This window comes from Dasypus novemcinctus, chromosome 30, assembly GCF_030445035.2.
Source record: "Dasypus novemcinctus isolate mDasNov1 chromosome 30, mDasNov1.1.hap2, whole genome shotgun sequence".
Lineage (NCBI taxonomy): Eukaryota > Metazoa > Chordata > Mammalia > Cingulata > Dasypodidae > Dasypus > Dasypus novemcinctus.
The window spans coordinates 26,500,032-26,526,482 of NC_080702.1; the positions used below are offsets into that span (position 1 = coordinate 26,500,032).

General features: G+C 58.5%; 1 protein-coding gene across 2 annotated transcripts in view; it reads left to right on the top strand.

The window, feature by feature from the left end:
• The first annotated feature begins 1,409 nt into the window (after nt 1-1,409).
• Nucleotides 1,410-26,451, top strand: part of LOC101431831 (complement C3) — a 38,590-nt gene continuing 13,548 nt past the window's right edge. The window contains exons 1-25 of one of the 2 annotated variants that reach the window (XM_058290570.2): nt 1,410-1,608; nt 1,696-1,903; nt 4,047-4,221; nt 4,966-5,036; nt 5,159-5,247; nt 5,360-5,442; nt 7,698-7,785; nt 8,837-8,939; nt 9,082-9,202; nt 9,394-9,509; nt 10,742-10,882; nt 10,991-11,200; nt 12,997-13,206; nt 13,773-13,934; nt 14,152-14,281; nt 17,730-17,807; nt 19,646-19,843; nt 19,992-20,103; nt 21,183-21,268; nt 21,364-21,503; nt 21,658-21,864; nt 23,347-23,398; nt 23,522-23,608; nt 23,794-23,908; nt 26,244-26,319. In XM_058290570.2, coding sequence (XP_058146553.1) covers nt 1,538-1,608; nt 1,696-1,903; nt 4,047-4,221; nt 4,966-5,036; nt 5,159-5,247; nt 5,360-5,442; nt 7,698-7,785; nt 8,837-8,939; nt 9,082-9,202; nt 9,394-9,509; nt 10,742-10,882; nt 10,991-11,200; nt 12,997-13,206; nt 13,773-13,934; nt 14,152-14,281; nt 17,730-17,807; nt 19,646-19,843; nt 19,992-20,103; nt 21,183-21,268; nt 21,364-21,503; nt 21,658-21,864; nt 23,347-23,398; nt 23,522-23,608; nt 23,794-23,908; nt 26,244-26,319 — 3,129 coding nt within the window. In that variant the 5' untranslated portion in view covers nt 1,410-1,537. Of the gene's footprint in view, nt 1,609-1,695; nt 1,904-4,046; nt 4,222-4,965; nt 5,037-5,158; nt 5,248-5,359; nt 5,443-7,697; nt 7,786-8,836; nt 8,940-9,081; nt 9,203-9,393; nt 9,510-10,741; nt 10,883-10,990; nt 11,201-12,996; nt 13,207-13,772; nt 13,935-14,151; nt 14,282-17,729; nt 17,808-19,645; nt 19,844-19,991; nt 20,104-21,182; nt 21,269-21,363; nt 21,504-21,657; nt 21,865-23,346; nt 23,399-23,521; nt 23,609-23,704; nt 23,909-26,243; nt 26,320-26,451 lie in introns of both variants that reach the window. The other variant, XM_058290569.2, reaches the window with a different exon arrangement.

A 26,451-nucleotide genomic window follows, 5' to 3' on the forward strand; every position in this document is an offset into this window, starting at 1 on the left:
GTAGGGGAGCCCCACATGCAAGGAGTGCACCCCATAAGGAGAGCCGCCCAGCGTGAAAGAAAGTGTAGCCTGCCCAGGAGTAGCGCCACACACACGGAGTGCTGACGCAGCAAGATGATGCAACAAAAAGAGACACAGATGCCCGTGCCGCTGATAAGGATAGAAGCGGTCACAGAAGATCACACAGCGAATGGACACAGAGAGCAGACAATTGGGGCAAGGGAGAAATAAAGAAATCTTAAAAAAAAAAAAAAAAATAGGCTTATTAGGGAAGAAGATGTGTTTCAAGTGATAGGGCCTCCGCCTACCATATGGAAGGACCCAGGGTCAATTCCTGGGGCTTCCTGGTAAAAAAAGAAAGCATGCCTGCGCAACAAGCCAGTGCCACGTGGTGAGCCGAGTGCCCACGTGGCAAGCCAGTGCCCGCGCAGTGAGCCGAGTGTCCGTGTGGTGAGCCAGTGCCCACACAAGTGAGTCACGCCGCAAGACGATGATGCAATAAAAAAAGAGAGACAAGGGGAGAGTCAAGGTGAAGCGCAGCAGAGACCAGGAACTGAGGTGGCGCAATTGACAGGGAACCTCTCTCCACGTCAGAGGTCCCCAGGATCGAATCCCAGTGAATCCTAGAGAAGAGAAGGCAAAAAGAGAGAGAAATAGATACAGAAGATCACACAGCAAATGGACACAGACAGCCGAAACAGCAGGGCAGGGGGAGGGGGAGGGAAAAAACAGGCATATTAAAGAATCATTTAGGGACAGAGGAAGGCTTCTTCCAGAGATGCTTCCTGCATGATCTGTTTTCTTCCCTTAGTTAGTATGTATAATTTGACTTCTGGAAAAGCAACCCCGGAGAGCTTGGAGTGATTTAGGAACAATGGACAATGGTCCCAATTTACCAAGCATAATTCTCTCTTTAAAAAGGGGCGGAAGTATGCATTGCATACTGAGCAAGGGAACTTTGACCCATGCGTTCCTCAGAAGGCTTCTTTAGGGTAGGAACTGGGGCCGGACGGCTAAATGCTCTACGGCCACTCACGTCAGTGACAGTGATGGGGAAATGGGGACCCCAGTGCCTGCCTGGCCCCCCGTTGGAGCAGTGACCCTTGAAACGCGCTCCCATTTCCAGCGGAGATGGGGGAGGGAGAGGTTTACTCCTGCCCTGTTTTAATTTCCCGGCTGCTAAAACAAATTCCAGCCAATTCCGGCTCAGGCCTGGGTTCATTGCCCTCAGGCCACTTGGCCCAGGCCTTCAAGATAAGGCCCCCGTGGGAGGGGTCACCCCCTACCACCCTGGCCCCCCCCCCAGGGAGGAGCTGGGACACGTCTCAATGCAGTCGTCCCTCCAGACCCTCCTTGGAGTCTCGGCTAGGGACAGAGGGCCACCCCCCTGTACCCCTCTTGCTTTGCAGGGTCCTCTCCGGCGCCTGTTTAGATATTAACTCAGCTGGGACGGGCCAAGGCAAACAGACCAGGGCCAGGCGGGACAGGAGGACAGACGCCCGTGGGTTGCGGCCCCCGCGGCCCTCTCGCATCTGCCATGGACGCGCCCTGGCCCCTGGCACTGGTTCTCCTGGTCGTGGGGACCCCCGCGGCCCACGCCGAGCCCCTGTGAGCGTGGGGAAACCCAGGGCTCCGGCCGCACCCACCTCTGGCCCCAGGTGAGTCCCCCGAGACCCCGTGTCCGTCTCCCCGCAGGTATCTCCTGGTGACGCCCCGCGTCCTGCGGGTGGGCAGCCCCGAGAACATCCTCGTCCAGGCCCACGGGACCCCCAGTCGGCCGCTCCGCGAGATCCTGAAGGTCCACGTCACCGTGTGGGATTTCCCCATGAAAAAGAGGGCGGTGGCGGAGTTCCAGCTCACGCTCTCCCCTGAGAACGACTTCCTGGACCGGGCACCTGTGACGGTGGGTGACGGCACCAGGGTGGGCGGCCACACAGCAGGGGGTTGCGGGTCAGCAGGGCGGGTGACGAGGGGCGGACGTGGCCGGACTTGCCGGAGTCGCGGGGCCTGCCCGTACCTACCACGCCTTTCGTGTCCTCTCTGACTGGAAATTAAAAAGCAGAGGTGGTTATAGTCGCAGCTCTATTTCTGTAAACAGCTGCAGTCCAGAATAAATTATTGAAAGTTTTCAAAAAAAAGCAGAGGTGGCTCGAGCAGTTGAGCGCCTGCCTCCCACAGGGAGGCCCCCAGTTCCATTCCCAGTGCCTCCTAAAAAAATAAAAAAAAAAAAACAAGCAAACAAATTAAAAAGCCAACGCAGGGGAGCCGATGTGGCTCAGTGGTTGAGCACCAGCTTCCCATATATGAGGTCCCGGGTTCAATCCCCGGCCCTGGTATTTCAAAAAATAAAATATCTTAACAACAACAAAAAAAAAGTCCCCCTAAGGCCCTCCAAGAAGGGCTGCCTTTAGCCCGCACCGGCTTCTCTGCAAACTATTAAAGGCGCCCTCTGCTGGTAGCACGCTGCTTGACGTGCAGACAATGCTTTAAAAAAAAAAGATTTGTTTATCGCCCACCACTGTTGTTTGAGCTCGCTATTTGCTCATCTTTTTTGTTTTTTTCCACTTTTTTATTTTTTTGAAAGAAACTTAAATTATATAAATGTTACACAAAAAATATAGGGGATTCCCACATGCCCCGCTCCCTCCCTACCGTATTTTCCCACATCAACAACATCCTTCATTAGTGTGGTGCGTTTGCCACAATTGATGAAAACATATTGAAGCACTGCCACTAAGCGATGATGATAGTTTCCATGGTAGTTTACACTGTCTTTGGTATATTTTTCCAAGTTATTACAAGATACACAATGGCCTGTATCTGTCATTGCAGTGTCATGCAGGACAATTCCGATGTCCTGAAAATGCCCCCAAATTACACTTTTTTTCCCCTCTACCTTCCCTCCAAACTCCTGCCTCCACGTGCATAATAGTCTTCTTTTTTAGGAGGCACTGGAAACCAAACCTGGGAGGCACTCATTCGCTTGAGCCACATCCACTTCCAGCACATCTCATATTTTTTAAGCTCAACTAGCAGATGTAAATGATGATGATGGAAGCTTTTATATGAAACACTACGTCCCAGACATCTCACAAGAGGCTTTGCAAGCACCATCTCCCCTCCCCCATCTTCTCCTGGCTCACCGTGCTCCAACATTGACCTCTTTCCTGCACCTTGTACATGCCAAGCTCCCCGCTTGTTGTGTTCCTGTTTGTGTCTCCTCGTTGCATCAACTCATTGCGTCAGCTTGCCGCGCCAGCCCATCGTGTCACCTTGCTGTCTTGCTTGTCATCTTTAGGAGGCACCAGAAACTAAAACCAGGACCTCCTGTGTGTGAGGCAGGCACCCAACTGCTTGAGACATATCCCTCCCCAGATGATGCTTTTTTTTTCCATTCCTTTCCCCTTCCCCTCTACCCCATTGTCTGTCCTCTGTGTCCATTTGCTGCGTGTTCTTCTTTGTCCGCTTCTGTTGTTGTCAGTAGCACCGGGAATCTGGGTCTCTTTTTGTTGTGTCACCTTGTTGTGTCAGCTCTCCGTGTGTGCGGCGCCATTCCTGGGCAGGCTGCACTTTCTTTCGCGCCAGGCAGCTCTCCTTACGGGGCGCACTCCTTGTGCATGGGGCTCCCCTACACGGGGGACACCCCTGCGTGGCAGGGCACTCCTTACACGCATCAGCCCTGCACGTGGGCCAGCTCCACACGGGTCAGGAGGCCCGGGGTTTGAACCGCGGACCTCCCGCGTGGCAGGTGACTGCTCTATCCGTTGAGCCAAGTCTGCTTCCCCAGACGATGCTCTGATGAGAAGGAAAGGGCACCCCTTCCTTTACCAGGTCCAGCCCCACCCTGGGACAGGAGGCCGGGCCTGGATTTCCTGCCTCCCTCGGTTGGGTGCCCTGGTGCAGCGAGCAACCCACACGACCTGACGAGGCCACCTTGCTCCCTGAGGCAGAGCCGCCCGACGGCGTCTCTAGAGGTCTGGCCCAGAGCTGCGCTCCCGGGAAGGGAGCGCGGGCGGGGCCTGAGCGGGGTGGGCGTCTCCCCGCAGATCCCGGAGAGCCTGGTGTACCCCCCGCAACCGGGGCTGCAGTACGTCTCCATCCGGGCCTCCTGGACCCCCGCCTCGGGCCCCTCGTCCATGGAGAAGCTGGTGCTGGTGGCCCCGCACGCCGGCTACATCTTCATCCAGACAGACAAGACCATCTACACGCCCGAGCACTTGGGTACGCCCCCGGCCCGCGGCCAGCGGCGGGCACTGGCCTCCACCGCCGCCTCCCCAAAAGCCTGACCGCGCTCCGGCGCCCTGAAGTCTTCTCCACCTCCCGCGGTCTCCCTCCGCTCGAGGCTTCCTCCCACTACCAAAGGAGCTTGCCCCCGCCCCCTCCCCAAGCGCGCCCCCGCCCCTCCCCCAAGCGCGCCCCCGCCACCTCCCCCAAGCGCGCCCCGCGCCCCTTTCCCAAGCGCGCCCCCCGCCCCTCCCCCAAGCGCCCCCGCCCCTCCCCCAAGCGCGCCCCCGCCCCCTCCCCAAGCGCGCCCCCGCTCCCTCCCCAAGCGCGCCCCCCCGCCCCTCCCCCAAGCGCGCCCCCCGCCCCTCCCCCAAGCGCGCCCCCCGCCCCCTCCCCAAGCGCGCCCCCTGCCCCTTCCCCAAGCGCGCCCCCGCTCCCTCCCCAAGCGCGCCCCGCGCCCCTTTCCCCAAGGGCGCCCCCCCCCCCCGCCACCTCCCCAAGCGCGCCCCCTGCCCCTTCCCCAAGCGCGCCCCCGCCCCTTTCCCCAAGCGCGCCCCGCGCCCCTTCCCCAAGCGCGCCCCCTGCCCCTTCCCCAAGCGCACCCCCGCCACCTCCCCAAGCGCGCCCCCTGCCCCTTCCCCAAGCGCGCCCCCGCCACCTCCCCAAGCGCGCCCCCTGCCCCTTCCCCAAGCGCGCCCCCGCCACGTCCCCAAGCGCGCCCGCTGCCTCCCTCCCCCGCAGTCCAGTACCGCGTGCTCACCGTGAACCACGAGATGAACCCCGTCTCCAGGACGTTCACCCTGGACATCAAGGTGGCCTCCCCGGGAGGGGAGGGGGTCACCCCGGGGGTTCTGTCCTGAGACGGATGCCGGAGGCCCGGGGCGCCACTGGGGCCCCCCCGCGCGCCGGCACCCACGCCCCGCTGTCCCCGCAGACCCCGGCGGGCGTCACGGTCACGAGCCAGAGCCTGCAGGCGCGCGACGGCGTCTTCACCAGCTCCTTCAGCCTCCCGGAGCTCGTCAGGTGGCCTGCGCGCGGCCGCGTGCGCGCCCCCGGGGCCCGGGCGGGAGCGCTGGGGGCGGGGCGGGGGTCTTCTCCGCTCAGGCCCCACCTCTCCTCACCTTCTGTGCCCCAGCTTGGGGACCTGGAGCCTGGAAGCCAGCTACCAGAGCGCGGCCCGGCAGAAGTTCACGGCGTTCTTCGAGGTGAAGGAGTACGGTGAGGGGGCGAGGGGGGCGGGAACGGGCCGGGAGGCACCAGCTGTGGTGATCAGGAGGGGGCGAGGGGGGCGGGAACGGGCCCGGGAGGCACCTGCTGTGGTGGTCGGGGAGGGGGCGAGGGCGCACACGGGGTGCAGGTGAGACGCTGAAGCTGGGAAGCGGAGGTGGCTCAGGGGATAGGCCTCTGCGCGCCATGTGGGAGGGCCCCATTCCATCCCTGGGCCTCCTGGTGGGAAAGAAGAAGAGAAAGTGTGCCCACACAGTGAGCCAAGTGCCCGAGCAGTGAGCCGAGTGCCCACGTGGTAAGCCGAGTGCCCAGGCTGTGAGCTGAGTACCCACGTGGTTAGCCAAGTGTCCAAGCAGTGAGCTGAGTGTCTACATGGTTAGCCAAGTGCCCAAGCTGTGAGCAGAGTGCCCACGTAGTGAGCCAAGTGCCCAAGCAGTGAGCTGAGTGCCCGCGTGGTGAGCCAAGTGCCCAAGCAGAGAGCTGAGTGCCCACGTGGTGAGCCAGTGCCCAAGCTGTGAGCTGGGTGCCTACATGGTTAGCCAAGTGCCCAAGCTGTGAGCAGAGTGCCCACATAGTGAGCCAGTGCCCAAGCAGTGAGCTGAGTGCCCGCGTGGTGAGCCTGTGCCCAAGCAGTGAGCTGAGTGCCTGCATGGTGAACCAGTGCCCAAGCAGTGAGCTGAGTGCCCGCGTGGTGAGCCAAGTGCCCAAGCAGTGAGCTGAGTGCCCATGTGGTGAGCCAGTGCCCAAGCTGTGAGCAGAGTGCCCGTGTGGTGAGCCAGTGCCCAAGCTGTGAGCAGAGTGCCCGTGTGGTGACCCAGTGCCCAAGCTGTGAGCAGAGTGCCCACGTGGTGAGCCAGTGCCCAAGCAGTGAGCTGAGTGCCCGCGTGGTGAGCCAGTGCCCAAGCAGTGAGCTGAGTGCCCGCGTGGTGAGCCAGTGCCCAAGCAGTGAGCTGAGTGCCCGCGTGGTGAGCCAAGTGCCCAAGCAGTGAGCTGAGTGCCCGTGTGGTGAGCCAGTGCCCAAGCTGTGAGCAGAGTGCCCGTGTGGTGACCCAGTGCCCAAGCTGTGAGCAGAGTGCCCACGTGGTGAGCCAGTGCCCAAGCAGTGAGCTGAGTGCCCGCGTGGTGAGCCAGTGCCCAAGCAGTGAGCTGAGTGCCCGCGTGGTGAGCCAGTGCCCAAGCAGTGAGCTGAGTGCCCGCGTGGTGAGCCAAGTGCCCAAGCAGTGAGCTGAGTGCCCGTGTGGTGACCCAGTGCCCAAGCTGTGAGCAGAGTGCCCGTGTGGTGACCCAGTGCCCAAGCTGTGAGCAGAGTGCCCACGTGGTGAGCCAGTGCCCAAGCAGTAAGCTGTGTGCCCGCATGGTGAGCCAGTGCCCAAGCAGTGAGCTGAGTGCCCGCGTGGTGAGCCAGTGCCCAAGCAGTGAGCTGTGTGCCCGCATGGTGAGCCAGTGCCCAAGCAGTGAGCCGAGTGCCTGCGTGGTGAGCCAGTGCCCAAGCAGTGAGCCAAGTGCCCACGTGGTGAGCCAGTGCCCAAGCAGTGAGCTGAGTGCCCGCGTGGTGAGCCAAGTGCCCAAGCAGTGAGCTGAGTGCCCACGTGGTGACTCAGTGCCCAAGCTGTGAGCTGAGTGCCCACGTGATGAGCCAGTGCCCAAGCAGTGAGCTAAGTGCCTGCATGGTGAGCCAAGTGCCCGCGTGGTTAGCCAAGTGCCCGTGTGGTTAGCCAAGTGCCCGCATGGTGAGCCACTGCCCATGTGGTGAGCCAAGTGCCCAAGCAGAGTTGAGTGCCCGCGTGGTGAGCCAAATGCCCGTGCAGTGAGCCAGTGCCCACATGGTGAGCCGAGTGCCCAAGCAGAGAGCTGAGTGCCCCCGTGGTGAGCCGAGGGCCCGCATGAGTGCCTGCACAGTGAGCCAGTGCCTGTGCGAGTGCCCGTGTGGTGAGCCAGTGCCTGCACAAGTGAGTCACGCAACAAGATAATGACACAGCAGAAGAGAGACAAAGGAGAAAGTCATGGTGAAACGCAGCAGAGTCCAGGAACTGAGGTGGCGCAATTGACAGGGAACCTCTCTCCACATCAGAGGTCCCCAGGATCAAATCCCGGTGAATCCTAGAGGAGAAAACAATGAGAAGACAGCACAGATGGCAAAAACAGCAGGGCGGGAGGAGGGGAAGGAGGAAAATGAATAAATAAATAGGTCTTAAAAAAAAAAAACAAGAACCGCTGAAGCGGCCCGCTGCCTTCGCCCCACGCAGTGCTCCCGTCCTTCGAGGTCCAGCTGACTCCCAACAAGACTTTCTTCTACCTCAGCGACGAGGCCCTGGGCGTCGACATCCGGGCCAGGTGAGTCCCCTTCCGCCCCCGGCGCTGCCGAAGGACCAGGTGTGCGAGAGAAGGGGACAGAGGCGCTGCCACCGCGCAACAGTCTAGACCCCCCGTGTTTCTAGATAACTCCTGGGGTCCGTGAGACGGTACACACCCCGTGTCCCCCACACAGGGCCGTACAGCCCGCACCTGCCACCCCGGGAGATGGTTTCCAACCAGTCCCAAAGGCCCACGAGGCCGCACGGGCCACCAGGTCACGGGGTTGTCGGGGCCACCTCTGCCGGGCGATGCACGCCCCACGGGCTGCCGTAGGAGACTGACAAGCCACCTCCCCGGGGCCCTGAGTTGTGCCGCCCACCCCAAGTTGCACAGGAAAAATTAATTAATTTAATTTTTAAAAAAAATTTTTAAGATTTATTTATTTATTTCTCTCCCCTTCCCCCTCCCACCCCGGTTGTCTGTTCTCTGTGTCTATTTGCTGCATCTTCTTCTTTGTCCACTTCTGTTGTTGTCAGCGGCACGGGAATCTGTGTTTCTCTTTGTTGCGTCATCTCGCTGTGTCACCTCTCTGTGTGTGTGGCGTCATTCCTGAGCAGGCTGCACTTTCTTTCACGCTGGGTGGCTCTCCTTACGGGGCGCACTCCTTGCGCGTGGGGTTCCCCTACGCGGGGGACACCCCTGCGTGGCAGGGCACTCCTTGCGTGCATCAGCACTGCGCGTGGGCCAGCTCCACACGGGTCAAGGAGGCCCGGGGCTTGAACCGCGGACCTCCCATGTGGTAGACGGATGCCCTAACCACTGGGCCAAGTCCGCTTCCCTAAAATTTTTTTCAGATTTTTTTAAAAAGCTGCGCAGGCCCCTAGGGCCACCTTGTCTGTTTGCATGGGCAACACCCGCAAGCAGGCGTTAGGAGCCGGACCCGCCAACTCTCAGGGCGGCAGGGGTCCGCGGTGAAACCGCGTCGGTTCTCAGGGGCTCCCCAAGTTGCGCAGCCGTTGCTGCTCCCCTGCAGCCGCGTGAGGCCGGGCGGGAGCCGCGGAGCCCGTGACCTGGGCCCTCTGTCCCTCAGGTATATTTTCAACAAGCCGGTGGACGGACACGCTCTGGCCATCTTCGGGGTGACGCTGGAGTCCGGCCGGCTCTCCCTGCACAGCTCCCTGCAGAGGGTGCAGGTACCTGAGCCCCCGTCGCCTTCCCGCCGCCCCGCCACCAAAGCCGCCGCCTCCTCCTCCGGGAAGCCTTCAGGTCGTCCCGCCACCAAAGCCGCCACCGCCTCCAGGAAGCCATCCCCTCTCTCTCTCGCCCCATGCGCAGGTGTCCGGGGGTCTCGGGCACGTCTCCCTCCGGAAGGAGACACTGATGTCGGCGTTGCAAGGCCCCGAAGAGGACTTCCTGGGGACGTCCATCTTCGTCAACGTCACCGTGTTCTCCTCAGGTGCCAGCCCCACCCGGGGACACCGGGATCCGGGACCTCAGCTTCGAGAAACAGGAAAACGCCAGGAGGGCCGGGCGGGGCCGAGATCGTCCTGTCGGCTCTCCCCGCCCCCCCGCGAGCTGGTCCCCCCCACCCCCCGGGGAATAGCCCCTCCTCTGCGGACCCCCTGACCCCCGCCCCCGTCTCCACAGGGGGTGAGATGGTCCAGGCGGAGGCCTCGGGGGTGAAGGTCGTCCGGAGCCCATACAACATCAAGTTCACCAGGACGCCCCAGTACTTCAAGCCCGGGATGCCCTTCCAATTCCGGGTTAGGGTCGGGCTCGAGCCCCCCGGGGATCTGGGATCCTTTCCCAGGAAACGAAACCCCCGACTCATCCACTCATCCGTCTGCGAGTTAGGGTTGGGCTCGAGCCCCCCAGGGATCTGGGATCCTTTCCCAGGAAACGAAACCCCCGACTCATCCGTCTACGAGTTAGGGTTGGGCTCGAGCCCCCCCGGGGATCTGGGATCCTTTCCCAGGAAACGAAACCCCCCGACTCATCCGTCTGCGAGTTAGGGTTGGGCTCGAGCCCCCCAGGGATCTGGGATCCTTTCCCAGGAAACGAAACCCCCGACTCATCTGTCTGCGAGTTGAGTCCACCGCGCTTCCCAGACCAGTCCCAAGCGCCCCCCCACTCCAAGTCTTAACCCCCCAGGTCTCCCCAGAGACCCTCTATGAGGGTCTCAGGGGTTACCATCAGGCTAGAAGGTGGTGGTCCTTGGGGGGTTATCTTGAGACGGGGTTTGCACAGCTGTTTACTTTCTTGTTTGTTTTTGCTTTATTTATTTCTCTCTCCCACCCCAGTTGTCTGTTCCCTGTGTCCATTCGCCGTGTGTTCTTCTGTGACCACTTCTATCCTTATCAGCAGCACAGGAATCTGTGTTTCTCCTTGTTGCGTCATCTTGTTGTGTCAGCTCTCCGTGTGGGCGGCGCCATTCCTGGGCAGGCTGTACTTTCTTTGGTGCTGGGCAGCTCTCCTTACGGGGAGCACTCCTTGCGCGTGGAGCTCCCCTACGCGGGGGACACCCCTGCGTGGCAGGGCACTCCTTGCGCGCATCAGCACTGTGCATGGGCCAGCATGGTCCCGGGGTTTGAACCGTGGACCTCCCATGTGGTAGACAGACGCCCTAACCACTGGGCCAAGTCTGCTTCCCAAACATGCTGTTTTTACGTACACTAATTTCGGGTAACTTTGAGAGGCTGGAGACATCCCTTGGTGCCAACCCTACTCCAAGTTTCCCCCCCAGTTGTCCACAACTCCTCTTATTCTCTTCTTCCCTTGTTCTCCCTTCAGGACCACCACATGTGGTTGAGTACCACAAAATTGTAGGGGAAGACCCACCCAGAGGCAGTAATCGAACGGTGTCCCTGATGTTGCTCAGTGCACAACTTGCACAGCTGGACAAGGCAACCCTATCCAGAAGGCATTCCCAGTTCCCACCTCCAATCAGTCCACCCCCAGGACTGCCCTTCAGTCCTCGCCCCATTTTCCACCCCAGGTCTTCGTCTCAAATCCCGACGGGTCCCCCGCCTCCGGCGTCCTCGTCCGCTGCCAAGACCACAAAGTGCACACCTCGGCCAACGGCGTGGCCACCCTGACCGTCAACACAGAGGCAGATCTGGACCGGCTCCCCATCCTGGTACCAGCCCGGCAGGGCGGCGGGGGGCGGGGGGCGGCGGGGCTGGGGCTCTGCGAGCGGGAGGAGTCGGGGGGTGGGGGGGGCTCACTTGCCCGTCCCCGTCCCCAGGTGGAGACCGACGAGGCTCTCCGGCCGGAGGAGCAGGCTTCGGCCAGCATGACGGCCTGGCCGTACGCCACTCAGGACGGGTCAGGCAACTTCCTGCACATCGAGGTCAGGACGCTGGGCGCCGAGGTGGGCAGCAACATCCAGCTGAGCCTCAACACGAGACACCGGCACCCCTCGACCAAGGAGGAGTTCACCTACTTCACCATCCTGGTTGGTTGGGTAGGAGGAGCTGTGAGCAAGGGAGCTGGGGTGGGCTCAGAACAAGGGGCCGAACGAGCTGGGGGCCTCTGTCTTAGTTTCCTGGCTGCTCTGTCTTAGTTTCCTGGGTCTGGTTAAACAGGGGGAACTGGAATGGGCTCGTGGTTTTGAGGCTGGGAAAACGCTCCCCAGCAAGGCGAGCTGACGGGGCTCCGTGGCTGAGCGCCGTCTTCCCACGTGCGAGGTCCCGGGTTCAATCCCGGGCCCCGGTAGCTCAGGGACCGATCATTAAATAAACAAGCAGGCAAGGCTTTCTCCCCAAAGACTGGCATTCTGGGGCTGGCAGCTAGTGATCCCCGGTCCTTATTTTGTCACACGCCAAGGCACATGGTGGCACCCCCTGGTCCCTTCCCCAGTGATAGGAATTTTTTTATGTCTCTCCGCCCCACCCCCCACCCCAGTTGTCTGCTCTCTGTGTCCATTCGCTGCATGTTCTTCTGTGTCCGCTTGCATTCTTGTCAGCGGCACTGGGAATCTTTTTGCTGCGTCATCTTGTTGTTTCAACTCTCCGTGTGTGCGGCGCCATTCCTGGGCAGGCGCCATCCTGGGAAGTGGACTTGGCCCAGTGGTTAGGGCGTCCGCCTACCACATGGGAGGTCTGCGGTTCAAACCCCGGGCCTCCTTGACCCGTGTGGAGCTGGCCCATGCGCAGTGCTGATGCGCGCAAGGAGTGCCCTGCCACGCAGGGGTGTCCCCCATGTAGGGGAGCCCCACGGGCAAGGAGTGCGCCCCATAAGGAGAGCTGCCCCGCGTGAAAGAAAGTGCAGCCTGCCCAGGAATGGCACCGCACACACGGAGAGCTGACACAGCAAGATGACGCAACAAAAAGAAACACAGATTCCCATGCCGCTGACAACAACAGAAGTGGACAAAAAGAAGAACACACAGCAAATAGACACAGAGAACAGACAACTGGGGTGGGGGGGAAGGAGAGAGAAATAAATAAATCTTTTTTTTTTCTTTTTAAGATTTATTTTTATTTATTTAATTCCCCTCCCCTCCCCCGGTTGTCTGTTTTCTGTGTCTTTTTGCTGCGTCTTGTTTCTTTGTCCGCTTCTGTTGCCGTCAGCGGCACGGGAAGTGTGGGTGGCGCCATTCCTGGGCAGGCTGCTCCCTCCTTTGCGCTGGGTGGCTCTCCTTACGGGGCGCACTCCTTGCGCTTGGGTCTCCCCTATGCGGGGGACACCCCTGCGTGGCAGGGCACTCCTTGCGCGCATCAGCACTGCGCATGGGCCAGCTGCACACGGGTCAAGGAGGCCCGGGGCTTGAACCGCGGACCTCCCATGTGGTAGACGGACGCCCTAACCACTGGGCCAAAGTCCGTTTCCCAATAAATAAACCTTAAAAAAAAAAAAAAGATGGACTACTGATGTTAAAAAAAAGAGCATGATTTTCTTTTTTGTATATGTATGTATATTTTTTTTAAGATACATAGACCACACAAAATATTACATTAAAAACTATAGGGGATTCCCATATGTCCCACCTCCCACCTCCCACCCCCCCCCACTCCCCCCACATCAACCACCTCTTCTATCATCGTGGCACATCCATTGCATTTGGCGAACGCATTTTGGAGCACGGCTGCACCGCGTGGCTTGTAGTTTACATGGCAGGGCACACTCTCTAAGGAGCATGATTTTCTGGGGTTGTACAGCTCCGAGCCACCACAGCCGCCTCGGGGTGTCTGGAAAGCCTCGAAGAGGCTGGCCCTGCTCATCTCGCTCTTGGCTTCCCTTGTCTCCGAGGTGCTAAGCAAGGGCCAGATCGTGTCGGCCAAGCATCAGCCGAAGAGCCCGGGGAGCGTCTACACCTCAGCCGTTATCAGGGTCACTCCCGAGATGCTGCCCTCCTTCCGCGTCCTGGCCTTTTATCTGCTGCCCAGGGGCGCGGGCCGGGACCCCGAGCTGGTGGCCGACTCCGTCTGGATCGACGTGAACGACGGGTGCATGGGCACGGTGAGCCGAGCAACTCCAGGCGGTGCGTCACCGTCAGCCGTCTGCAGGGGTGGCCCGTACCAGTTCAGGGGGCTCCCTCTCCAGGGGTCACAGAGAGGAAGAGGGGGGATGTGGCTCTACGAGCACCAGTCAGGGAGCAGAGAAGATGCGAATAAACGCGTGCAGCTGGGATTGGCCCGGTGTGCAGCCATCAGCTCACAACAGGTCGGCTCGAAGGGACAGCAACGCAGAACTGGACAAAATAAAGGACAGAGAGAGAGAGACACAGGGAGGAAAGAGGGGACCAGGGGACTCACAGCTTCCGGAACTGTGAGCCTCAACCCTAGTTTCCACCTCGCATTTATTGGAAACTACCAAGCAGCTGTTTGCCATTAGAACCACAACATCATTTATAATAGGGAACAACTGTAGTGTCTACGATAGAGCAGGTGAGATTTACGATAAGGAACAGGTGAGCCAGTTTCCCACGACACTGGCGGAGCTCCCCGAAGCTGCAAGGGCGCACGAAGCTGAGATGGAGCTGGGGCAGCCCCTTGGCCCTGACACCCCTCTTTCCACCGGCCCAGCTGAAGATTGCCTTGAAGAACGAAGGACTCTTCCAGGCTTTTGAGCCCAACACCCAGGTGGAACTGAAGGTGACCGGGGACGCGGAGGCCACGGTGGGGCTGGTGGCCGTCGACAAGGCGGTCTTTGTCTTGAACAGCAAACACAAACTCACGCAGAAGAAGGTGAGAGCCTGGGGAGCTGCGCCGGAGGCTTGGTGTTCTCGGCTGTCCAGTGGGCACCATCCGTGGTCGTGAGGGCGGAAGGAGGGGGCGCATGGCGCGGGGCCCCGGGAGGGGTGGTAAGAGCTCAGCCCACCTGAGCCGGCGTTCTCAGGGCCCGTCGCCCTCTCCCTGCCGTGGCCGTGCAGCCCCAAGTCCGGTTTCCTCTCTGGTCCTCCAGGTCTGGGATGTGGTGGAGGGGCATGACATCGGCTGCACGGCGGGCAGCGGGAAGGACGGACTTGCCGTGTTCAAGGACGCCGGCCTGGACCTGAAATTGAGCACAGGGATGGGCACGCTTGCAAGCTCAGGTCCGGGCAGGGGGGACAGGGCAGCGGGAGGGCAGGGTGGCGTGACTGCTAAGAACACGGGATTTGGGTCTTCTACGTCGGGATTTGGAAGTGGGTGGCCAGCATAGAGAGAGACTAGAAAAGGGTGCCTTTTCTGAAACGTGCTTCAATTTGTCGATGCAAAACAAAGCTGCAGAAGGCGGAAGGCTATTGGATGAAAATGAGTAAAGACGTGGACACTTTTGAAAGCATCCTTGGGGTTCCTTGCAGTCTCATGAGGATATTTTTTTTTAAGATTTATTTATTTATTCCTCTCCCCTTCCCCCCCCCCCACCCTGGTTGTCTGTTCTCTGTGTCTATTTGCTGCGTCTTCTTTGTCCGCTTCTGTTGTTGTCAGCGGCACTGGGAATCTGTGTTTCTTTTTGTTGCATCATCTTGTTGCGTCAGCTCTCCGTGTGGGCGGCGCCATTCCTGGGCAGGCTGCACTTTCTTTCGCGCTGGGCGGCTCTCCTTACGGGGCGCACTCCTTGCGCCTGGGGCTCCCCTACACGGGGGACACCCCTGCGTGGCAGGGCACTCCTTGCGCGCATCAGCACTGCGCATGGGCCAGCTCCACACGGGTCAAGGAGGCCCAGGGTTTGAACCGCGGACCACCCCATGTGGTAGACGGACGCCCTAACCACTGGGCCACATCCGCTCCCCTCTCATGAGGATCCGGATGTTCCTAAGTAGCCGCCTCATTTTGAAGGAGGCAGAGCTGTCCTGTGAGAGGCCAGCTGGCTGTGAAGTTCCTTCCAGAGGGCTCGTGCCGTGAGGTTAATTTTGAAAAACTGGCGGCGAAAATCAACCAGAAAAAAGCCCTTCATTTTTACAGACATGGAAAGGAAACATACACACGTGATCTGTTTTTATTAAAGACATTGATTTTCTTATTTTGTAAATGGATAATGAAACAACCTTATGCGGATTAACATGTAGATGAAATTCAGACCTTTTCTGTTAACACTGTAGAGTCACAGCTATTAATTTGGTAAAGGTGAGAACCTAGTAAATATAATGCCACTTTAAAATTCTAGTTTGAATAAATTTCAGATGTGTGTAAAGCAAAAAAGAAAGTAGGCTTTGGTGTCAAAGAGATGTGGGATAAATCCAGACCTTGCCACTTACTGTAGGCAATCACATTCCCTCTCTGTGTCTCTTTACTTGTTTGGTTTACTTTCAAAGTTTTTTAAAAAGATTTATGTATCTCTTCTCACCCCCTCGTTGCTCAAGCTCGCTGTGCCTGTTTGTCTTCTTTGTTTCTTTAGGAGGCACCAGGAACCAAACCCGGGATCTCCGATATGGGAGGGAGGCGCCTAAATAAATGCTTAAGCTGCCTCCGTTCCCTGCTTTGTTGTGGCTCTCGTTACGTGTGTCCTCTTGTGTCTTCTTTTGCATCATTTGTCACGTCAGCTCACCATCCTGCTCATCTTCTTTAGGAGGCTCTAGGAACCTCTGCTCCCTGCTTTGTTGTGGCTTTCATTATGTTTTTCTTCTGGTGTCACCTTGTTGCATCAGCTTGCTGTGCCTGCCCATTGCACCAGCTCACTGTCTTCTTTTTTTGTTTCTTTAAAGATTTATTTTATTACTTCTCTCCCCTCCCTCCAGTTGTCTGATCTCTGTGTCCATTAGCTGTGTGTTCTTCTGTGTCCACTTGCATTCTTGTCAGCGGCGCCCGGAATCTGTGTCTCTCTTTGTTGCATCATCTTGCTGCATCAGCTCCCCATGTGTGCGGCACCACTCCTGGGTGGGCTGTCCTTTTTTTTTGCGTGGGGCAGCGCTCCTTATGGGGCGCACTCCTTGCGCGTGGGGCTCCCCTACGTGGGGGACACCCCTGCGTGGCAGGGCACTCCTTGCGTGCATCAGCACTGCGCATGGGCCAGCTCCACACGGGTCAAGGAGGCCCAGGGTTTGAACCCTGGACCCCCCATGTGGTGGGTGGACGCTCTATCCGTTGAGCCAAATCCGCTTCCCTGGGAAGTGTAGTCTTTATTCTGGGTGATATCCCAAAGATGGAGGTTTAATTCCCACAGAAGAGGGAGGAGCTTGGATATTGGGAAAAACTAAGGGTGTCTTCTTTCAGCTATAAACAGTGATATCATGATATGCTGGACTCTTTGCTCAGTCCTCCTTACTTAGTACTGACCTCCGTCATAGAGCTATGATGATACCCACACTGTTCAATGTTTTCATTTCTAAGGCTGTTGAGAGCAGATGCCATGAGATGGGTTGGCTTTTTTTTGAGATATGGGGGCCGGGGATTGGACCCGGGACCCCATGTGTGGGAAGCCAGTGCTCAGCCACTGAGCTACACTCTCTCCCCCACGTTGGTTTCTCCGTTTGTTTGTTTGGCTTTTAGGATCAAAGGTTGGCAGCAGACACTCAGCCATTTGAGCTACATCCGCTTCCCTGGGTTGGTTTTTTTTTTAAGATTTTTTTTTTTAATTTCTCTCACCTTCCCCCCCCCACCCCGGTTGTCTGTTCTCTGTGTCTATTTGCTGCGTCTTCTTTGTCCGCTTCTGTTGTTGTCAGCGGCACGGGAATCTGTGTCTCTTTTTGTTGCGTCATCTTGCTGCATCAGCTCTCCGTGTGGGCGGCACCATTCCTGGGCAGGCTGCGCTTTCTTCCGCGCTGGGCGGCTCTCCTTATGGGGTGCCCTCCTTGCGCGTGGGGCTCCCCTATGCGGGGGACACCCCTGCGTGGCAGCGCTCTCCTTGCGCGCATCAGCACTGCGCATGGGCCAGCTCCACACAGGTCAAGGAGGCCCGGGGTTTGAACCACGGATCTCCTACATGGTAGGCAGACGCCCTAACCACTGGGCCAAGTCCACCGCCTGGGTTGGTTTTTAACAATGGAAAGTTATTGGGTTACAGTTTGAGGCTGTGAAAATGCCCAAATCAAGGCATCTTCAAGGTGATACTTTCTTCCCAAAGACCGGCTGCCAACAACCTTTGGCTCCTCTGCCACCTGGCACGGCAGCATCGGCTGGTCTCTCTTCTCTTCTGGATTTCCTTGCTTTCCGCTTCTTGCCTGTGCCGGCTTGCTTTTTCCATTTGTAAAGGACTCCAGTAAAAGGAATAAGTCCCATCCTGAAGGAGAGGGCCACCCCTTAACTGAATTAGCTTCGTCACGACATCCTACCCACCATGGGTTGATGCCCACAGGAATGGATTACATTTAAGAACGTATTTTTCTGGGGTAACCACAGTTCCAAACCACCACACACAGCCGGGAAATTAAGGCCCAGAGAGGTAAGACGATTTGCCCAAGATCACACAGATTTTAAGTGGCGAACCTCGAGGAGGCTATAAGATGAAACAAGGTGATGCGTATATAGCATTGGGTAGACAGTAAGCACTCAATAAATACCATCAAGGACGTTGAGAATGATCCTGACAACCGTCCTCTCGTTCTTGCCTCTCACCCCCAGACTGGCACTGCCCCCAGAGCCCTCCTTCCAGCCGCCGCCGCCGCTCCCTGAGGAGGCTGGAGAAAAAGAGGAATGCAGGTCAGAGGGAAACTGGGTATTGTCCTGCTGGCCCCAACCTGCTGGTCTATCACAGAGCGAGACAGGAAGCTGAAACCACTCTAGGAACTTCATGCAGCGGTGGGGGGGTTTAGCAGAGAGAGTTTGGCGCTGGCAAAGTCATTAGAAGGGCTTACAGAAGAGGACGTTGGGGCTGCTTGCTGGGGGCTCAAGGTTGAAGTTCTTGCAACCCAGGAAACTGCCATGAGGGTCTCTCATGAGGCTGGTGCATAAAGAGCAGAGCACGGAATTGTGCCCCTTGCAAAAGCTCATGCACCTGGAGCCGTGTAACAGCTACCACCTTTGCAGGGAAAGCGGTCTCTGCGTCTCTTTGCCCTCCTGAATCTGACCTGAGAGTATCTCAGGAGAAGGTTCTAAATCCCATGCAAAACCCTAGCCGCAAATGAGTCTGGGAAACGTAGGTGTTAGATGTCTAGACCCTGCAATGCAAAAGGGAACGTAGACGAGAGATGAAATCGATGCTGAGTGCCAATGGGCAATATCTAACCTGCCTGAGATCCCCAAATCCAGGGGAAGGGCTGGGGGAAGGTAAGAGTGTTAGAGGCATGGGTTCTAATCCCGGCTCTGCCACTTGTAAGCTGTGTGACGTTGGGGAAGGGAATGCGTCTCTCTGTAGCTCAGTTTCCTTGCTGGAACTCACCCCTCGGGTAATACGTGAGACTTCAAGGAGAAGATATTTGCAAGGCAGTGTGCACAGCCACTGGTACTGAGTCGTGGCTAAATGGCAGGTGGGATAGGTGGTGGCAAGATGAGTGTGTCCCACAGATGCTGGACATTGTGTGTCCTGCCATGGCCCACTGGGTGGACTGGCGGAGAGTGTCAATTACAATGTAAACCATTATCCATGCGGTGCAGCAGTGCTCCAAAATGTATTCACCAAATGCAATGAATGTGCCACGATGATGAAAGAGGTTGTTGACGTGGGAGGAGTGGGGTGAGGAGGGTGGGGAGTATATGGGGACTGCATATTTTTTTAATGTAATATTTTTTTAAAATAGAGGGAAAAAAAGTTGGGTGTGTCCCAAAGGATGATACAGATTGGGCATACAAGTAAATTAACTGCCAAGGACTGAATCTTGTCAAGTGAATTCTAAAAAGATGATCACAGCAGTCTTGAGCTACATTCCTGCTTTCTTCTTTCATAACATTCCACAGTTTTCTTGCGTATTTGCTGCCTGGACATGACATAATCCATTTTTACAGGAAACTCTATATTTCATCAGTGAGAAATTATATCTAAAAAACACAGTCTATGCCCTAGAAATGTACCTTGGTAATGAGGTAGGAATATTATCTAGGCAAATTCAGGAGAACAATGTAGAAAATGTGTGCGTTTACATCACGAGAGGTTCCCGTATCCCCCCAACCCCTCCTCCCCACTCCTCCCACACCAACAACCGCCCCCTATCCTTGTGGCACACTCATCACACTCGGCGAACACATTTTGGAGCACTGCTGCACCACGTGGATAACAGTATACCCTGTCGTTGACACTCTCCCCCTTTGATATTATATTTGCCTTCATTTTCTCTTGTGATGAAAACTGATTCCCCCTTGCATTGATAGAATTATCCATCCCTTTCGAAACAGCCATATCCCTGTTCTAACTGATCATGTGAGATTGGAAAAGAGTTCGCATAATTTCAGATTCTTTTTTTCGAGAAGACCTATGCCACCAGGGATTTAGATTCCAAATTTAAAGTCAAATAAATTTCTGTATATATGGAGGGAAAAAAAAGATGGGTGTGCCCCCACTAAGTCCCGCTCCCCCCGCCTCTGTCCCCCCCCCCACCCTGCAGCCAGAGGTTTCCCCACGGCGCTGGAGCGCAGGTGCTGCGAGGCCGGGCTCCGGGAGAGCCCCGCGGGGCTGGCGTGCGAGCAGAGGGCGCCGCACGTCCACCGCGGCCCGGGCTGCGCGACCGCCTTCCTGAGCTGCTGCCACCTGTCCGAAGCCCTGGCTCGGGAGGCCAGGGAGGAGCAGCTGCTGCTGGGGACAAGTGAGGGGGCCACGGCAGGAGGCACGGGCGGGGGGTGGGGACCCAGCTGGGGGGCTGTGGAGTCCCGTGGGCTCAGGGTGAAGGGTGACCGGAGACCCAGGGGCGGGGGGCCGGGGCGGGGGTCTGCATCTCCCCCGCCCGCCCGCAGTGGACGCCGACGAGGACTTCGACGACATCTTCCTGGATGACCTGCCCGTCCGGACCCTGTTCCCCGAGAGCTGGCTCTGGAGAAAATTCGTCCTGCCGAAGAGCGAGTCAGGGTAGGGCCCCGGCCTCCGCGCCGGCCACCTGGTTTCTCGCTGGCCCTCTCATGGCCTTGACCCTTCAGGCTCGTCCCGAGATGGGAGCCCCCATTGGGTGGGGGGGTAAAGATCCCAGTGGGTCCCCAAATGATGGGCCCTCGGTGTTGAGGTCAAAGAGGACACTGATCAGAGTGATTATAACCCGTGGGTGTGGCTCAACAGATAGGGCGTCCGCCTCCGATATGGAGGGTCCAGGGTTCAAACCCCGGGCCTCCTGACCCATGTGGAGCTGGCCCATGCGCAGTGCTGATGCACACAAGGAGTGCCCTGCCACGCAGGGGTGTCCCCCGCGTAGGGGAGCCCCACAAGCAAGGAGTGCACCCATAAGGAGAGCCGCCCAGCGCGAAAGAAAGTGCAGCCTGCCCAGGAATGGCACCGCACACACGGAGAGCTGACACAGCAAGATGATGCAACAAAAAGAAACCCAGATTCCCAGTGCCACTATGAATGCAAGTGGACACAGAAGAACACACAGCGAAAGGACACAGAGAGCAGACAACTGGGGAAGGGGAGAGAAATAAAATAGATCTTTAAAAAGAAAATAAGGTGGCAGACTAGGCCCAGTGGTTGGGGCATCCGTCTACCACATGGGAGGTCCGCGGTTCATTTCCCAGGCCTCCTTGACCCGTGTGGAGCTGGCCCATGCACAGTGCTGATGTGCGCAAGGAGTGCCATGCCACGCAGGGGTGTCCCCCGCGTAGGGGAGCCCCACACGCAAGGAGTGCGCCCTGTAAGGAGAGCCGCCCAGCGCCAAAGAAAGTGCAGCCTGCCCAGGAATGGCGCCGCCCACACGGAGAGCTGACACAACGAGATGACACAACAAAAAGAAACACAGATTCCTGTGCCGCTGACAACAGAAGCAGACAAAGAAGAACACGCAGCAAATAGACACAGAACAGACAACTGGCGGGAAGGAGAAAAATAAAATAGATCTTTAAAAAGAAAATAACTGCCGGACAGCGGCCCCCTCCCAAGCCGCAGCGCCTCTGTCCAGGCGGCACGAACCCAGCGGGACCCCCGTCGTTTTCTCCCAACAGCATCTCCCACTACCCGATCCTCGAGAACGTGCCCGATTCCATCACCACGTGGCAGTTCGTGGCCGTCAGCCTCAAGGCTGGACGAGGTGACCCTCCCTAGCCCGGTCCCGCAGGGGTGGGTGGGAGGAGGCCCGGCCCCCGGGGGTCCCTGCCGGGACCCAGCGCGTTCTCCTGGCCGCAGGGGTCTGCGTCTCGGACGCCTTCGAGCTGACCGTTACGAAGCCGTTCTTCGTCGACCTCAAGCTGCCCTACTCCGTGGTCAGGAACGAGCAAGTCCAGATCCAAGCGGTGCTGTACAACTTCAGGGACCGCCAGGCCAGGGTGAGGATCCCCGCCCTCCCGGGCCCTTAGCACAGAGAGGTCGAAGGGCTTGCCTGAGGTTGCACAGCGCGTAAGCGGCAGGGGGGAGGGGTTTGAATCCGGGTGGTCCACGGCTGTGCCCACAAAGGCTCCTCCCGTGCCCCCCGCCCCACAGGTCCGCGTGGAGTTCCCCCACAAGGAGCCGCTGTGCAGCGCGTCCAGGCCGGGCGCCGCGTCTCGCCAGGTGGTGACGGTGCCCCCCGCCTCCTCCAAAACGGTGCCTTTCGTGCTCCTCCCTCTCGAGACGGGCAGAGTGGAAGTGGAGGTCAAGGTCGTGGGCTACGGGATCCAGGACCACGTCAAGAAGACCCTCACGGTCCGGGTAAGGGGCGCCCCCGGCCCCCCGGTGCGGCCCCGGGGCTGCGAGGGCAGGGGAAGGACAGCTGGGGGCAGGTGCGCCTCTCGGGCGGGCGTGAGGCGCCGGGAGAACGGACCAGAAAGTCGAGGCGATGGACTGGCTTCGAGGGTCCCCAAGCCCCCACCTGGGGGCTTTGCAGCCAGACGTTGGCCCCAGTCTTTCTGGGCTGGGTGCCCTTGGGTGACTTACCTAACTTCTCTGAGCCCCCATTTCCTGACCCGCAGGATGGGGAACGGTCATACCCACAAATAACCACAGAGCGGCAAAGATCACACCCAGCCAGTGTCAGGGTCAGCAGTAATCCTTGATTTATTCAGCAAACCCAAATTCAGCACTTCAAGCGTACCAGGCACGGACCTAAACCCGCAGAGGATAGTAAGAGGGGGCGGGTGTAGCTCAGCGGTTGAGCACCTGCTTCCCAAATACGAGGTCTGCAGTTCACTCCTCAGTAAAGCCTTAAAATATATATATATATATTAAGAGAAACCCGGAAAGCGGTTGTGGCTCAATGGATAGGGCATCCGCCTGACACATGGGAGGTCCAGGGTTCAAACCCCGGGCTTCCTGACCCGTGTGGAGCTGGCCCATGCGCAGTGCTGATGCGCGCAAGGAGTGCCCTGCCACGCAGGGGTGTCCCCTTGTAGGGGAGCCCCACGCGCAAGGAGTGCGCCCCGTAAGGAGAGCCGCCCAGCGTGAAAGAAAGTGCAGCCTGCCCAGGAATGGCGCCACACACACGGAGAGCTGACGCAGCAAGACGACGCAACAAAAAGAGACACAGATTCCTGGTGCCACTGATAAGAATGCAAGTGGACACAGAAGAACACACAGTGAATGGACACAGAGAGGGAAGGGGAGAGAAAGAAATAAAATAAATCTTTTTTAAAAAGAGAAACCTAAGAGGTAGGGACTATTCTTAGCCCCATTTTACAGATGAGAAAAGGGAAGCATAGAGATGACATGGTTTGCCCAAGGTCACACAATTAGGAAGCAGACGGCCAGGACTTTGGCTCCTGAGTCTGTGCTCTCTCTTTTTTTTTTAAGTTTTATTTATTTTGTTTATTTCTCCCCCTCCCCCCTGTTGTCTGCTCTCTCTGTCCCTTCACTGTGTGTTCTCCTGTGTCTGTTGTCTTCTCATCAGGCAGCTCCGGCAACCGATCCTGAGACCTTCCAGAGTGGGAGAGAGGGGATCGCTCTCTCGCACCACCGCAGCTCCCTGTTCTGCTGCGTCTCTTATTGTCTCTCCTCTGTCTCTCTTTGTTGCGTCATCTTGCTGCGCCAGCTCTCCACGTGGGCCAGCTCACCCTCACCGGGAGGTCCCGGGGCCTCGAACCCTGGCCCTCCCATACGGTCGCCCGAGCCGCCTCCGCTTCCCTCTGTGCTCCCCTAATAATCGTCGGTCCTTCCTCGGAGCGCTGCTCTAACGCCGTCTGCTCTCTCCTCTCCCAGGCAGGGGGTCAGATCCAGCAAATGTCCCACAGCATCCTCCTCGACCCCCAAGGTTGGTGGGGCGCGGGATCCCGGGGCCGTGCCGGGGAGGACGGAGGGGTGGGCCCCGCGGCCAAGCCCCTCCCGGGCTCCGTGCGCCGCCGCCACCCGCAGACCCCGGGTCGTGCCTCCCCAGGTCGCACCCAGACGGCGCTGGTGCCCAGGAAGGACGTTCTGAACAAGGTGCCCGGCACGCAGGCGGAAGTGTTCGTCAGCGTCCAGGGTAGGACCGCGGGAGGGTCTCGCGGGCGACCTCAGGGCACGAGGGCGGGAAGGGTCGGGGGGGGGGGCTTATCGGCGAGCCTGCCCGGGTCGACAGGCGACATCCTCGGCGAGACGATCCTGGGCAGCCTGACGCCCAAGGAGACGTACCGGCTGCTGAGGGTCCCGACGGGCTGCCCCGAGCAGACGCTGAGCGCGCTGGCGCCCCTGGTCATCCTGACGCGCTACCTGGACGCCGCGGGCCAGTGGGGCGCCGTCGGCGTGGAGCTGCGGGAGCAGGTGATGGACAACATCGTCAGCGGTGAGAGACGGGGCTCCGGGGGTGGCCGGCCGGGACCCCGGAGAGGGCAGCCCCCCCGGGGGGGGGGGGGTCCCCGGCTATCCCCGATGACGAACTGATGCCAACTCCCAGGGGACGCCCGGCTCCCGGGTGACTCCGAAACCCGCCTCCCTTTCCGACGTGCTCACACGCCCCCCGGGCGGTCCCCGATGGGGACCCCCCCAGGTCACTCCAGCACCCTGACCCCTCCCCAGCATGAGAGCAGACGTCTCGGCTCACGCCACGCGGCCGCCGCCCCAGACCTTGTCACACCCAGGCACTGCCGCGGGCGCCCAGAAGGAGACTCCCCCCGCCCAAGTTCACGTGGACACCGAGCCCCTCTCCCAGATGACACTCAGTCACCAGCGCTCCGTCCTGGTCCTCCCCGACGCCAGGACCCTCAGGGTCACCCCCCACCCAGGCAGCAGGCCCCCCCCCGAGGAAACTTCAAGTGATGCCCAAGCAGCAGCCACCCTCACGATACGGCCGAGAAGGGCCCCCCAGATGAGTGTCCAGCCGTGGCCTTCAGGCACAGCACAGTGACACCCCCAGTTTACAGCTAAGGAGCGACCTCCAAACAAATAAAAAGTAAAAAGCCAAGAAACAACCGCCTAGAAAACTCCCCACGAGGGGCCCTTGACTTAACCCAAACACCAAACATCACTTTCCTCATTCACTCGCCGAGAGCAGCTCTCCCCAGAGCGCCCGCGGCAGTGGTTTCCCACGTGACTCCAAGAAATGCCCCCCTGGGTATAACCACACACAGCACACCTGGACCGTCCCCCCCGTTGACACCTGGGCCCTGCAGCCCCAGCCTTCCTGTGCAGGGACAGTGCATCCCCTCCAGGGTATTTCTAGATGTGACACCCGCCCCTGCACACATCAGACCGAGTGGACATCACCAGCCCAGGGTCCGCAGGATGGAGCAATAAATAGAGATAACAGTGGACCTACTGGTATTCTATATGGAACTATGGTGATTAGTAATGGGAGAAATTGTGGCACTGATGGGGAGAAAGTGGCCACAGGAGCTGCTGAGGGCAGGGAGAGGGAAGAAGAGATGTGATGTGGGGGCATTTTCAGGACTTGGAGTTCTGGGTGGTGATGCCAGGACAGATGCTGGACATCGTGTGTCCTGCCATAACCCACTGAATGGACTGGGGGAGAGTGTCAACTACAATGTAAACTATGGTCCATGTGGTGCAGCAGTGCTCCAAAACGTATGCACCAAATGTAGTGAATGTGCCATGATGATGAAAGAGGTTGTTGATGTGGGAGGAGTGGGGTGAGGGGGTGGGGGATATGTGGAAACCTCATATTTTTTTTCAAAGATTTTTTATTTATTTCTCTCCCCTTCCCCCCAGTTGTCTGCTCTCTGTGTCCATTCACTGTGTGTTCTTCTGTGTCCACTTGCATTCTTGTCAGTGGCACCGGGAATCTGTGTTTCTTTTTGTTGCGTCATCTTGCTGCGTCAGCTCTCTGTGTGGGTGGCACCACTCCTGGGCAGGCTGCGCTTTTTCCGCATGGGGCGGCTCTCCTTACGGGGTGCACTCCTTGTGCGTGGGACTCCCCTAGCGGGGGACACCCCTGCGTGGCAGGGCACTCCTTGCACGCATCAGCACTGCGCATGGGCCAGCTGCACACGGGTCAAGGAGGCCCGGGGTTTGAACCCTGGACCTCCCATGTGGTAGGCGGATGCTCTATTGGTTGAGCCAAATCTGCTTCCCCCTTATATGTTTTAATGTAACTTTTTTTGTGATCTATGTATCTTTTTTAAAAAAGAAAAGAAAAATTTTAAAAAGTAAAAAAAAAAGACAGTTAAAAACATTTCTTAAAACCCCAATAGCGGGAAGCGGACTTGGCCCAGTGGTTAGGGCGTCCGCCTACCACATGGGAGGTCCGCGGTTCAAACCCCAGGCCTCCTTGACCCGTGTGGAGCTGGCCCACGCGCAGTGCTGATGTGCACAAGGAGTGCCCTGCCACGCAGGGGTGTCCCCCGCATAGGGGAGCCCCACGTGCAAGGAGTGCACCCCCTAAGGAGAGCCGTCCAGAGCGGAAGAAAGTGCAGCCTGCCCAGGAATGGCGCCGCAAATGCGGAGAGCTGACACAAGATGACGCAACAAAAAGAAACACAGATTCCCGTGCCACTGACAACAACAGAAGCAGACAAAGAAGATGCAGCAAATAGACACAGAGAACAGACAACTGGGGTGGGGGTGGGGGAAGGGTATAGAAATAAATAAATAAATAAATCTTTTTTTAAAAAAAAAAAACCAGTAGCGACCCTCCCCGCGCCTCCCTCCACCTGCCTCCCCAGGTTACACGCAGATGCTGACGCACAGGAGCGCCGATGGGACCTACCACATCCACCAGGGGAGACCCGGAAGCACCTGGTGAGGCCCGGCCACCCCCGCCCCACCCCGGAGGCCTGGGTGCCGGCGACCCCCCCGGGAACATCCTCGCTGCAGGGTCTCGGCCAGGGCAGCCCTGGATGGGGCATGTGGGCCGGTGGCATTCCACACGGG